Source organism: Halichoeres trimaculatus, unplaced genomic scaffold (genome assembly GCF_033239565.1).
Source record: "Halichoeres trimaculatus isolate MK-OKI-2021-1 unplaced genomic scaffold, fHalTri1.1 fHalTri1_scaffold_1, whole genome shotgun sequence".
NCBI lineage: Eukaryota > Metazoa > Chordata > Actinopteri > Labriformes > Labridae > Halichoeres > Halichoeres trimaculatus.
Window position 1 is genome coordinate 40,218,862 of NW_027437179.1, and position 14,725 is coordinate 40,233,586.

General features: G+C 41.5%; 1 protein-coding gene across 7 annotated transcripts in view; it reads right to left on the bottom strand.

The window, feature by feature from the left end:
- Positions 1-14,725, bottom strand: part of lmcd1 (LIM and cysteine-rich domains 1) — a 29,203-nt gene that overhangs the window by 2,516 nt on the left and 11,962 nt on the right. For all 7 annotated transcript variants that reach the window (XM_074676545.1, XM_074676391.1, XM_074676311.1 and 4 more), the window contains 4 exons: positions 7,852-7,937; positions 5,504-5,759; positions 4,328-4,477; positions 2,523-2,744 (listed from right to left, as the gene is read on the bottom strand). In XM_074676545.1, coding sequence (XP_074532646.1) covers positions 2,523-2,744; positions 4,328-4,477; positions 5,504-5,759; positions 7,852-7,937 — 714 coding nt within the window. The remainder of the gene's footprint in view (positions 1-2,522; positions 2,745-4,327; positions 4,478-5,503; positions 5,760-7,851; positions 7,938-14,725) is intronic.

Genomic DNA, 14,725 nt, shown 5'->3' on the forward strand with positions numbered 1-14,725 from the left:
ATTTTCTGAACTGCTTTTCTTGTTTGCAGGTGGCTGGAGCCTATCCCAGCTGTCATTGGGCGAGAGGCAGTCGCCAGCCAATCACAGGGCTGACACAGACAGACGGTGGCTGTTTTCCAAACCTCCTACTAAACTAACAGTTCCGACTATTGTGGCTGAAATTCAGTCTGTAGTTGGTAGTTTGCAAAAAACTTGCAAAATCTACAGTTTACTAAAAATCCCCTGATGTCTTACTGATCCAGGAAAATTTCTCAGTATGCAACGGGCCAGTCTATCAGGCAAACAGTTTCCCACAATGCACGGCGCTAACGCTATTTGTCAATGCGGGTGACAGGTTTTGGTGAATTACCGCTATCTACTGGAATGAGTCAGCATTACAATTACAACTACAATACAACAACACTAACGTTAGACGGCCAGAAAGGTACGAAACTCTGACAGTGGAGGTAAAACAGGTATGACAGACCCGTGAGAGCATCAAAACTCATCCAACTCTGCAGCTGCTTAACTTATACTTATATAACTTATACAGGGGAAATGCTTTGTTTTTCTCGCGCACACATTAAAAATGTATTATATATAAAAGGCCGCGTTTCCACCAAGCAGACCGCTTCGGTTAGTTTTGGTACAGCGCGCTTTTTGCAGCGTTTCCACTGACTCATCCCTGGCCAGATTTCTGAAAACCAAGACGAGCCGACCTACTTTTTTGGGACCCTTTTGTATGGGTGCCAGACTGAACCGATCCGCTCTCGGGAGGTGGAGCAACACACTGCAGACCATTGATTGGTGGAAAGAATCGTCAATTACCCTGACAGGACAACGGCTGCATTTCTCCTGGCGGCACACAGACTTCTCTGAAACAAAGCTTGATTGTTCTTTGTATCAAAGAGCTACATGACAATCACAGAGAGGACAAAATGCTGCATGTCTTCCATCGTGCTCTTTGTTTACTGTGTCGCGTTTTTCTTCTTTGTTAGATTTATTAGCAGGGTAAACTGTGTCGCACTGCTACGGCGTTGCGCTATAGTTTAACAGCTGCGGCTTCTGGCATCCGGTTTACACGCTGCCTACCATGAGAGGGTACAGTTTGCTGTGGAAACGCAAACGGAATCAGGCTTAACTCTACCAAACCGTACCAAACCGTACTGAACTGAACCGGACTGCTTGGTGGAAACACAGCTATACATGTATGACTCCAAACATCCCATAATATGCTCCCACCATCTAGGCACACTTAAACAGCCATAGGGGCCAGTAGAAATGTCGTACAGAGATCTAACCAACGCCAAAATGTTTGTCTCATTGAGACAACAAGTTATACGCCGACACCCTGACCTTTCCCAGACAGGAAGTTGGTTATTTCTCTTTAAAAATAACATTTCCACACATTCTTAAGCTTTCTACACTTTTTGATTGCTTATTACACCCCCAAGCATGCTCAGAAATTCACTAAAACTGACACACACATTATGAGCACCCTAAATTTCCATATGATACCAAACATAACCCCCAACATCCCATAATATGCCCTATAGCGCCCCCTGGACACACTAAAATGGCCCTAACGAGGGCTGGGAATGTCGTTCAGAGATCAAACCAACGCCAAAATGTTCGTCTCATTGAGACGCACGGTACGACAGACTGTGGGGGGGCAGGAGCCGGCGTGAGCCCCGAGGACCCGTCTAACGCTGCTTGCAGCTTAAATCAAAAGAATCTTTTAAGGATGCACCATATATAGGTATCGGCCGATATTAGCTCATTAGCTGCCGGCCATTTTCAGAGCGTCTTTAACGCTCTTTTAAGACCCAAATAATCTTGTTTTCTCTGACTATGTAAACAACAAAACTACCTAAGAAGAGTGGACTCTTCTGTTATGTCTCTCTTCCTGTTTTTGATCCAAAAAACAGACAAAACAGACTTTTTTTATCACATTCATCTCAGGTGCTACACCCTTTGATCCTCCCCATGGTCGTCTTTTCTCACGATTGCGCCGCTTCTTTAATGTTAAATCCCCACTGCAGATCAAATCACTAATCTTTATTTATAAGGTGATCTTTTATTTACTTCCCTCTCAGTAATACGATTTACTTCTTTTGAAAGGTGCTGAAAGCCTCCAGAGTTTGGAGTCCTCTGCTCCTAAATCCTGAAATCTGCTGCAGCAGGATTTGGGCTTAAACGATCTGGCCTCTCTGAATGAGTTTTCTGTTCTGACACAGTTTTATAACATTCGCCTGTGGCAGTGAACAAAATCCAACAACCCAGTGGAGGTCATCAGTCTCTGTCACCGTTATTTTAGGGGTCGTGGGTTGAAAGCTTAGGAATGTGTGCTCCAGATGAATAATTCAAGTGAGGGAAACGGTCACCCTAATCTGTGTGAAAAGGGGGAGGAAAACACGACTTAAATGTTGTGGTTAAGAGTTAAAAAATGTCCCAAATGTTGTTTTAAACAGGAATGAATAACATGATTACAGCTGCAGCCGACGACCAGGATCTGAACTACAAACATGTCCTGATGTGCTTACGTATTCCTCCGTCCCGTTTGTGGGACCAACAGCCATGGCGGGGCTGTGACTGGTTGAATTGTGCTCCACAGAATCCTTCTTGTTGCTGTTGTCCTTCGCCTCCTTCGCCGTCCTCTGATTGGCTGCTTCCATCAGAGCTCCGCCTTCACCAGGTAAGGCCACCTCCCCAACTCCGAGCGCCTCCTGTTTGTAGTCCTTCACAAAGAGCAGCATGGAGGAGATCTGGGACAGAGAAGGTTAAAGGGATAGTTCAGTTTTTTTGAAGTGGGGTTGTATGAGCTCTATGTGACCACTAAGGACATTAGATACAGTAGAAAATTGTCTCCTCATCCCCAGTAAGACACAAACTGTAATCGATGGTGACGAGGAAATAGACGCTAACAGAGAGAGACGGTACCAAATTCAAAGGCTATTTTCTCTGCCTACAAGAACTCAAATCAAAAAGTAATACCACAGATTAAGAGTACGATACATAAAATATTTTTTAAGTGCATTAAGTCTTCGGAAATATAAACATTTATCTGGACCTAACTAACTCATGTGTCCTTCCGCGCAGCGCTAGTGCGCTCCGTCCCCCCTCCTCCTTTCAGCTGTAGGGAATGTAAACAAGCTATGCTTCGGGCGCTGGTTGTAGCCTCGTGTAAGTTTGATCAAGTATCGTAATTCTTTTGTTTGTACTCTAAGGATTGTGAGGCAGCGTAGGAAATTCAAAATGAGTGACTATGACAGCGACGATGAAGTTTCATTCACTTTGGAACCAAAAGGATACCTGTATGAACCGGAGCACACAGAAGAAGAGCTGCTGCAGATGGAGGCTGAAAGAAATACAGAGGAAACATCCACGGACACTGGACATCGAAATGCTGAGTGTTACTGCTGCCACGACTGTTGTTGTTGTTGTTGCTGTTACAGGACACTCCAGAATTCAGAGGAGCAGGGAAATCTGTGAGATGAGTTATACAGACGGCTTGAGAGCCAGCAGTGTCCTCAGACAAATCCTGAAGAGTGTCTGTAACCAAGTTCCACTCGTGACAGCAGTAACACTCAGCATCCGTGGGCATTGAGTCACAGCTCAGACATTTACACCACTGAGTATTTCCGACTCTACCTTGATGTCCAGTGTCCGTGGATGTTTCCTCTGTATTCCTTTAAGTCGCCATCTGTAGCAGCTCTTCTTCTGTGTGCTCCGGTTCATACAGGTATCCTTTTGGTTCCAAAGTGAATGAAACTTCATAGTCGCTGTCATAGTCACTCATTTTGAATTTCCTACGCTGCCTCCCAATCCTTAGAGTACAAACAAAAGAATTACGATACTTGATCAAACTTACAGGAGGCTACAACCAGCGCCTGAAGCATAGCTTGTTTACATTCCCTACAGCTGAAAGGAGGAGGGGGGACGGAGCGCACTAGCGCTGCGCGTAAGGACACATGACCAGTTAGTTAGGTCCAGATAAATGTTTATATTTACGGAGACTTAATGCACTTAAAAAATCTTTTATGTATCGTACTCTTAAACTGTGGTATTACTTTTTGATTTTAGTTCTTGTAGGCAGAGAAAATAGCCTTTGAATTTGGTACCGTCTGTCCCTGTTAGCGCCTATTTCCTCGTCACCATCGATTAAAGTTTGTGTCTTACTGAGGGAGAGGAGACAACTTTCTACTGTATCTAATGTCCTTAGTGGTCACATAGAGCTCATACAACCCCACTTCAAAAAAACTGAACTATCCCTTTAAGAGTGAAAACCAAACACAGACTGAACATGATCTGATGAGGTAGCGTTAGCGTGCTAACTGAGTGTCTGTACCTCCTCCTCGCCGCTCAGGCTCTGACACTTCATGGGGTCGAGGTCGTAGATCGGGAGTTGACTGAGGAGCTGTCTGCGTCGCTCCATGGCGCCGGGCGTCCCTGAGACTGGACGCTGTTTCTCAGGGATGAGCTCCATGTACTGCATGGCCTGAAGGAGGAGCAGAGGGGACGTAAACAAACTTTATTTATTAGCAGTTTTCACTTCACGCTGTGAATGAGTTTGTTACAAAACACTGCGATCTTGCAATGACGACAGAGGAAATGAGTCTGTTGATGTCGTCACACATCCAGGTGTTTACATGACACCTGTGTGATGTCAGATGGTGACTAACGGTCTGCAGCTGCAGGATCAGACTCTTCGTGTTGATCTCACAGCAGAAAAAAAAAGTGTTTGATGAACCAAACGAGACGAGCGCGGACTCAGAGTTTGTGTCTTTAAGAGTTAACGTCCCCTCGTCTCTCCCGCTGAGCCGCTGAGCTCAGTAATCACTGTCATCTTCATAATTATAGGCCCTGAAACCTGAAACATACTGAAGTCTGTCTTTAATGGAAACCAGACGACCAAGACGGTCTGATGTACAAAGAGCGCAGCAGAAACTAACAAAGAACATGTAGAGGAGTATTTTTCTGGATGTGTCATGTTTACTTTTCTCATTCTTATTTGTTTTCAGTAACTTTTGGCACGCGTTTAATTTTGTCGACAGTCGTCGTTGAATCTTTGTTTGCTCAGAAACATTTCTGGTTTCAGTTTGAGGTCTGAGCAGCAGCTTCTCATCATGATTCAGTGAATTTCTGTTGTGACCAAGAAGCAAAAAGCAGACTCCGCTGGATGAAACATAATCTTGGTATCCAGTTTTCCAATTTCATACCTTAACACCAACCCGTACTCTCTGGAAGTCTCTACAAGTCTCCAGGACTCTGACTCTCTTCCAGTTTCAAATACAGACCAGGAAGCTGACAGTTGCAATTTTTTTATATAGATAATTTTCTTTTCCTCTGATATCAAGCCTGTTTTCCTTGTTTCTGCTTGTGCCAGGTGATCTCAGGTGTCTTGAAAAGCACCCATGAATAAAAAAACCTCAATCATCTGTAGGAGACATTCCACCTTTGAGGTTTCACAAGGCCTCAGCTTCCTACGAACAACCAACCTCCTGAACTTCTCACTGATCCTCACCAGCGTCTGGTTGAGGCCGGCCGGCGCCCAGTCGTATGTGGTGGTGTTGAAGGTCGGGTCTTTGCGTGACACCACCGGGTTGGTCACGATCATGCGGTTCCTCTTGTACATGCGAAGGCCGCCTCCTCCTTTGATCTTAGCTGTTAGATGAGCGCAGGGCGAGTCGGCGAGCAGGCGTCCGATCTGCTGGTCAGCTTCGACGTCGGATCCTGGAGCGTGGTCGAGCGTGCTGCAGCCACAGGCGATACAAGCTTTTCTGCAGAGAGGACGGATCAAAGAGACAACAGGGAGAGGAAGACGAGGAGTGAGGAGACAGCAAAAAAAACAGAGCAAGCACCAAGGCGCCACCTGCAGCACTAAGTGTGTATCTGATAAGAGTTGAATCTTAGAAATTAACAAAAAAGCAGCATCATTAAGACTTGTTTACTTATTTTTTAGGACTCAAACAGAAAACCTTTGGCCTCATAACAGTGCAGGACTTTGAGCAGCCTGTTTTACAAAGCTCATGGGGCTGATTTCAGTGATTTTAGGGCCTTTTTTTGATGGTACAGCTAAAGAAAGAGAATGAATAAAGGGAATAGACCACTCGGAAACCAACTGTTGTGCTTAAATGACCAAACTCTTTGATGTATGACGACAAAAACATATTATCTGGTTATCATTATATATTATCCTATCTGGTTGCTAGGCGCCGCCCTATTGGCTATGGCTGCCTGTTGCAGCAGCTCTCTCTTCTTTGTCTGTTTCTTGTAATTTTTTCGTCTCTTTTTTGTCATCTTCATATTTGGAGTGGATCATTACTTTGTATGGTTCATTGTTGAACATGGACACCAAACTTTTTGTCTTCAATGATATTTTTACTAATTTTTCTCCTGTGTTTGTCTGGAGATCCTACATGTAACCATGGCTGCATTGTTTACATGTGAAATCAGTTGTTAGCAGCCTGTAGCATGTCAATGCTAACTGGTGCAAGGCCGGATGTTTCCCCACAAGGTGAGGAGAAGGAGGTGAGGATGACGTGCTGGTTCTCAGGTGTGAGCTAAGAAGTGACGACATGGACCTGTCCTTCCATCCATCGTTATTGGGAACGTAAGATCTATCTCCAATAAGATGGACGAGCTAGCCGTGCTAACCCAGCAACAGAGGGAATACCAGAGGGCAGAGTAGCATCATGCTATTCACAGACATGGCTAACAGAGCTAACACCAGACACCAACGCCACATTGGAAGAGCTTCACCTGCTGTGAGCAGACAGGATCCAGGAGACAGACACTGAACAGACTGCTGAAGAAGCTCAGTCCTGGACCCTGTGGAGGTGGAGGCTGGCTGACTGGACAATGATGGACAAGCTGTCAGCATCTATTTTCTAAAGGAGCTTTCTGCACTTTCTATACACTTTCTTACTTTTGTTTTCTTGATTGCTGTTGTGACTCCAATTTTGTTGTACTTGTTTAAATGACAATAAAGTTTCTACTCTATTCTATCAAATGTCTATATTAGCAACATATGAGAGGCTTAACCCCCTTGATGTCTATTCTCGTAAATTTGTGACATACCCTGTCAGGTCTTTAGCTGCTGACATGTCGTTTGTATCTCATTATTACCTAGTGATTCATATTCTACAAAGTCATAGGGTAAACTTATCTATATCTATATCATATAACCTTTTTATAACTGTTGTGTGTGCTATATTTAAATGTACAGTCTTAATTTAGCATCTTTAAGAATGGAAAAAACATTTTTTTTTTTTTTTGATAATTGTGAATTAATTCAGGCAGTTAAGGGTTAATGATAAGAGGCAGAGAAGAGAGGAAAACTCCTCAGCTTATCCTTTTCACTTATTTTATTCTTTATACTGTATATCTATTTGTTTTAATGTACCATATTTTCTGGACTTTAAGCTGTGCTTCTTTCATAGTTGTGCAGGTCCTGTGACTTAGGCCTTGTACACACATACCTAGGTATTCGTTCTTCTTCAAAAATTAAGAAAAAGTGCAGCTTGAAGCAAACTCATAATGGGCAGTGTGTTTTCAGACGTGAAAACCTGCACCAGCCAATCAGAACGAGCCCTCGTCATTCAGCTGTGATGTTCAAGAACCAAAAACTCTTTTTCCCCGGCATACACATGAAGCCATAAAACCAAAGTTTTCTGAAATCTTTACTTTGGCTGGAGCTTTCAGAAAATGTTTTTAGTGACTTTAAACATATAAAAAAAAAACATGATGTTTCCCAGATACCCGGCTACGTGTGGACATGGCCTTATAGTCAGGTGTGACTTGTTTTAAAAACCTTTATGACAAGTTTTTTGACTGTTGAGATAGTTCGGGAAAAAAAGGGAGAGGTTTTACCTCCAAGAGTGCGGCTGGAGTCCTGAGCACCTCTGCTTACAAACCAGACACGCTGCTGAGCCTCCTGCAGGCTGCTTCACCGACATCTGAGAGGAGACAGGAGGAAAATGTGTATCACACTCAAAGTCCTTTTTGAGTCTTTGAAAAACTATTCACAGACAGTACTGAGTCTTTCCAGTTCACGAGCTGAGATTCATCGATCAGCATCAAAAACACCAGCTTTTCACTGATTGTATAAACTGAGAGGAGTAAAGAAAACTCTGAGTCTGACAGTTTGAAGTCAAATGAGTTCAGTGTTTATATTTTTCCCTCATTATTTGTACAACAGCCGGACGTGACGGGGGTTAATCTGACGGGAGGAGGTGTTGGATGAGAAAGAAAAGATGTTGTTTTTACTTTTCTCAGTCAGAGTAGGAGGAAGAGAGGACACACACACACTTACGCACACACATGTTGGGTGTAGATGATCTCATCGATCCACCCAGTGATATCATCACCGCAGCATTAACAGTCTTATCTGTCCAGCTCTACTTCCCATCCTCCTCATCTACTTTGTTTTCCTCCTTCAGTCCTCACTTAACCTCATTTCTCTTTTGTCTACCTAAAAAAACTTTTAGGATTAACTCTTTTCAATGTTTTCCAGAAGATTCGATTCTACCAAACCAGACAACGAAGATTAAAACGGCAGATTTTACCTTCACAAAATGTGTAACTGTCTTTAAACTTCAAACCTAGCTGCGCTGTTTGCTCCTACTCCTCATGAACTAAGTTTATTCACCAGATTATCATCGTTCAGAGATGACTGACAGCGTGAAAAGCCTCTGGCAGGAAACCTGAGCACTGCTCTGTAAAAACAACCCGCTGACGGCGTGTCCACCTGTCCATCTGTCACCAGGTATTAACAAGCTCGTCCCTCAAGAGACGTTTGTGCAGAAAGTATTCCTGACGTTGAAAACTGATGTTAGAGTGAGTCAGACTGGAGGATGCATGGGCCAACTTCTTCTGCATCAAACTGGTAAAACAAACATCTATTTATGGAGATTTCTCCGTGCGTGAAGGCGCCTTTATGTTGGAACAGGAAAGAAGTTTTTCTACACACCAAGCAGGCTGCAGCAGTGAAGTAGCAGTGCACTTCTTTCTAAAATGAACTGGTAACTTCTCATTTCTAACTGTGTTTGTGACCCTGTTTGGGAAACACAGACGTACCCTCCCAGAGCTGGAGACACAGTGATGAACACACACCCTGTCACTCTGTCGGGTATTCCTGAGGGGCGTAATGAAGTCTCGTTGTTCTTCAGCTGCTTTTGTTCAGCCGTCATCACGCTGACCTTTTCAGCACAGGCTAATCAGCCGCCTCTTAAAGTCACACACACTCTGTCTCTCTTCTCACACCTCTTAACACACTCGTCCATCATCTCCAGCAGCTAATGACTGCTTCTCACCCTCTCTTCTGATAACCTCTGATGAGTCACAGTCACTCGTCTTTACGAGAATGAATTTAGCTGGTTAGTTTTGTAAGAAATGTAAGAATAAGATGCTGGAGACGACACAGCCTCATGTTTTCTTGAATGTTATTCTTTGTGGTCCTGGTGGTGTGTTTTTCCTTGTGTTTAGTGTTTCACTCTGTAGTTTTTGTTTCCTCTGTGTCTGGTCCAGTTTTATCTCCAGTCTTTTTTATCTCCTCTTTGACTTCACTCATGATTCTCACATGTCTCTCCTTTCATACCCAAGTTAATTTTACCCTCTCTCAATTAAAGCCTTGTCCACATGGAGCCAGGAATTTTAAAAAATGAATATCCTATCTCACTTGTTTTAAAAAATGCTTTCGTCCACACGTAGCCAGGCTCGGGGCATGCCAAGCCCATAGGTGGCAGTGTTTTTCAGACGTGAAACCTCTGCCAGCCAATCAGAGTGAACCTCTGTTTCCCAAAATCTCAACTTTGGTGTCATTGTTTCAGAAAATGTTTTAGTGACGTAAAACTTTGCGTTTGTGAGGATGACAGGACAAAACGTATGAAAATATTTGCAGTTTTCCAGATACCCGGCTACGTGTGAATTTGGCCATAGTCTCAGTTTTTCTCCAGTTCTTTTGTCAGTTCGTCTCGTCAAGGTAAGTTTATTTCTATAGCACATTTCAGCAAGGCAATTCAAAGTGCTTTACAGAGAAAACACATTAAAAGAAAATAATTAAAATGCAGATTAAAAATAATAAAATACAATAAAAAAAAAGTAAAAAAGATTTTGAGATAAAAGTTGCAGTGCAGAGCTGCAAAAATGTGGGATTAAAAAAAAAGTTATCAAAATGAGTCTTTAAAATGCTCTAATAAAAAGGCAGCCGTAAAAAGTCTTCAAATGGATTTAAAGGAGCTCAGAGTTTTTAGCAGACCTGATATTTTCTGGCAGCTTGTTCCAGATATTTGGAGCATAGAAGCTGAATGCTGCCCCTCCATGTTTGGTTCTGACTTTGGGGACTGAAAGCAGACCTGATCCAGATGACCTGAGTGGTCTTGATGGTTGATATGGGATTAAAAGATCGTCTCCTTCGTTTGTTGTTTTGTGTTTTCCCTTCACAAAAATTTCATTAATCTGCACCAGGGCCTTCCCTCTTTTCATGGTTTCTACAAAAACCTGACATTATAAAAGGAATAAAAACTATTAAAGACTTTAAACTACTTTTAGTAGCCAACTACAATAGGAAAGGATTATTTGTTGAAAATGTTCACTTAAAGAACGGATTTGGGTTAAAAAGCTGGCTTAAACTTAGCTATACAAAAGTGTATCGTATTATCTTTTAAATATAATCCAAGTCAGTGAAATGAAAATAAAACAAACAAATAATAATGACATAAATACAATATTTAGTGCTGGGTCTTTACAAATTAATAAGAGAAAAAATGTTGCGTTATTTTTAACACATTTTATGGAAGTTTGGATCAGATAGATATCTTATTTTGCACCATCGTACAACCTTACTGTATGTGGTAGACACTAGAGCCAGTCTGAGTAGAGCTCGCAGCATCGCCAACCCACACTCAAGTTTATGAAAAGTCCTTAAAAACCTGAATTTGTTCTTGTGAAATTTGCCGGCAATAATGTTTCTTAAATTGCACTAAACATTTAAAAAGGACTTGAGATTGAAAATAAAAATGATTTTGTTGTTTAAGCTTCTGTAAATGTCATTGAGTCAGTGATCTGCAAAAATTCTTTTGATTTAAAACTATTGTTCCGTGTTTCAAGTATTGATATGCGATTGATCATGAAGCCTCAAATTAATTAAATTAGATATTTCAATCAAACAATTTTTTTCTTCTTCTGTAGGTAATAACGTAGGCAACTCTACCATGAGGCAAACAGAATAGTTCACTATGAAGCTGAAGTGCTTGAGGGGCTGTTAACACGTCAATGGTTTTAGGGTGAAATGCAAAAGTTTTGTTTCGTTTCAGCCGACCTAAAGCGCAAACTTTTGAAAACAGCCTCCAGGGTGGGATTTCCTGAAACGCTGCCAACACCATTGCCGTGTAAACCGTAAGCCGGCGTTTTCAGTGGAAACGATGACGTCACATGCCACTTCACACATACAACAAAACAACAAATACCATTGTTACAATCGTCGCGAACTACCCTGTTGTTCTTGTGCTGCTCAATCTGCTCAATCTGCTGAATCTGTGACTGTCTTTCAACAAAATGTTCATCTGTTGCTTCACTTCTGCTCTTAGTATTCCCCAAAACACCAGATGATCGGCTCAACTGTACTTCGGTGCAAATCTACCAAAAGCGACTTCTGGACAAGACAGTTATGGCACCACCTACAGGCCTGGCATGCTTACTACAGCATTTTCAGTCGGTGTAAACACAGATTTTTTTCACTGCGTTTTACCATTTTCAGATGAAACTTTGTCGTGTAAACGGGGCCTGAGTTTTAGTGAAGTAATGACCTACAGTAAAGACAATCAGCAGAAACAGCTTGCTACTTGTTTTTGATACAAAGTTTAGACCATTGACTGTAAAAAAAAAATGGACATCTGCTTGCTCGGCTCGAAGTGAGGTCTCCCCCTGGTGGCTGGCTGCAGTATAGGTTAAAAAATCTGTCTATCCAGTCATTCCAGATGGGCTGTGGTCAAACATTAAAAAATTATTACACCTCGTAGAAATGTTTCTCACGTCTGATTGTTGTGGTGATTTGAAGATATAATTTGGCTGCCTTGTATTCAAGTCCCCTTTTTTCTAAAAAGTTTCATTTTCATTAGTTATACGAGGTTAAAAACGAGGTTTTACGTCACGTAGCGATGATTAAAAGCCAACGTTGTCGTGTATTTTTTTGGGGGGATTGTAAAATATGTCAAGAGGTAGAGTCAAGAAGAGATTAGACTCTCAAAAGAAAAAAAATCTATATACTATTTTTGTCACTTGGCTCCAGATTCTCCCAGAATCCCTCACAGTCTCTACTGCGCAGACTTTGGCTCCACAACTGCTGCAATGGCGGCGCCTGTGACGAGGGAATTTTAGCTTCAAAACCGTACAATGATACGTCCACTCTATAAACAGTCTATGGTTTAAACCAAATAAATATTTGTTTAAAAAGATGGTTAAGTATTTGCTGGTAGTTACACTTGTCTTATAACAATCAGCTGAAACATCAACTAGCTTGTATTTATCAGTTTGAATAGTTGATTCAAACTATACAGATTAGAAACAGTTGTGATGCTAATCAGGCTGAATGAGAACAGATATAAACACCATAGAAGTCACTTCAGTTCAGAGATGTTTTGATGAATTTTCTTCTGTGGAAGTGGATCTGTAGTCACTTCGGCTCAGTGAGGAGGAGCATGTGAGTCACGATCAGTCGAGACATGACTGAATAGTTTGTTCAATTAAGAAACAAACTTATTACTCAGCCTGAAACCAGCCATTACAGCGCTGACATGATGCAACCATGACTGTGTGTGTGACTGTGTGTGTGTGTGTGTGTGTGTGTGTTGGGGGCACTTTTCCCTTTTATGGATTAAAAGTAAAGAGACAGCAAACAAGAGGAGATCAGCTATAATAATGGGAAACAACTATGAGATTAAAGACATTTTTCTCCTTGTGACAAAGTTTTCTGAGTCTGAGAATTATTGGTCATAAAAAATGATTAAATTTTGCTGTATATAATAATCATACTTTGATTTATTTCAGGCTTCTTAAATTGTACTGAAAGATTGATTTAAAGCTCGAGTTTCAGTCTCCTCTTCATTTCCTGGATGTCCTTGATTTTTAGTTCATCCCACACATCCTCAATTGATCTGATGGAGTTATCCTAATCACTAACATGGAAAAAAATTAGGAATCACTTCCAATGAAGGCATCTGCCAAATGCTAAATATGAGCCAAGCAAGAAGCGCACATTTCCTCAGAAAGGTTGAAAGCGTGGCAGCTCTATATTTAGTCGTCTGATAAGGCGAGTATGTTGTATTTGGATCAGACGGCGCTGAGCCTCGCTGAGTAATTCTAAACACTTGGACTATGTGAAGGGGAAACTGCAGGAAACGCTGCGAGATAAGGAGCTGTAGGTCAAAGAGACGCGGAGTCAATCTGATGGAGTTTAATGTCCTGACTGCAAAACTTTGGCACATGGCATCATGGATATTTCCTGTGTATCTATTGATACAGAAAAATGAGACAATGGACCAGCAATGAGTGCCATGTCCCTGTCAGTATTCAAAGGCATGAAAAAACTGACTCCAGGTAGACAGACAGTGTCACGCTTAAGATAGGTGCTGCTTTTAGAGTTTCCTTACAAAAATTTTTGTTGAAATCAAAATATTATCAGTCAGTGTGCTTTAAATCGATGCTCATAGTCAGATAACGTGGTTGACTGACCATGAAATTCATGATAAAATACCTGGTGTTGACGGGGATTCCTTGGCTTTTGGAGCTAGCCTCTAGTGGACAATGAAGGAACTGCATTTTTTTTGTGCACTTGGCCTTCATCGACACCAGAGATTGCAGCCTGATCTGACAGAGTGTATCAGTCTTTTAACAGTCAAAAATATAATTAAACTAAATCTGACTAGATTAGATAAAACCTCAATCTCATTTAAAGATATTAAGAGCTAATAATTTAGATTCAAATGATCATAATAAGTAAGTTGCAGATGCATCAATCAGCTTTGATTTATTATTTTCATGACTGTTTTCCAGAAACTGATCTTGACGGTTGTGTGTACACCACTGGCAGCAATCTTTACTCATGACAATGACATATTTAGACTTGGGTCAGAAAAGCTAGAAATCACGTTTATTCTCACGATGCTTTCAATGAGTGATTGATTTTTTAAATTATATCTTTTGGGCATCATCACCTTTATTGGATAGAAGAGCTGAGGAGAAACTGGAAAAGTTGGGAGCCGAGAGAAAAGGAAGACATGCAGCAAATTGTTAAATCACTTGGCCAACAGTTCCCTGTAGATCACCTATTCTGATCAGGTATTTGACAAATTCTCTCATCAAGCTTTGAGCTTGTTGTTGAACAGAATTCAACATCTTTTACTTCATTAAAAGCTTTTTCCAAGGGCAGGAGTTAAAAGGTAGAAATAGCTTCATAAACTGGTTTTACTTTCACATATGCTATCACCCTGTCATCACAAGATTCTCATCTCACCCCTTCATTTTTGAGGATTGGCCGGTTTTCTCCTTCATACTTTATCGTCATTAAAACAGCTATTATAAATTTGGACTTCTATGATAAATCAGTATATCTTTGTCTTTATCTTGCAGAGATTTTGTTCTTTGTTGTGTGCAGAGATACAGTATCACAGCGTAACCCTGACTCCTATTGTGTGTGTGTTTGTCAGTGTGTCGGTGTGTGTATAGGGGGTTATTTCCAGCCGTGATG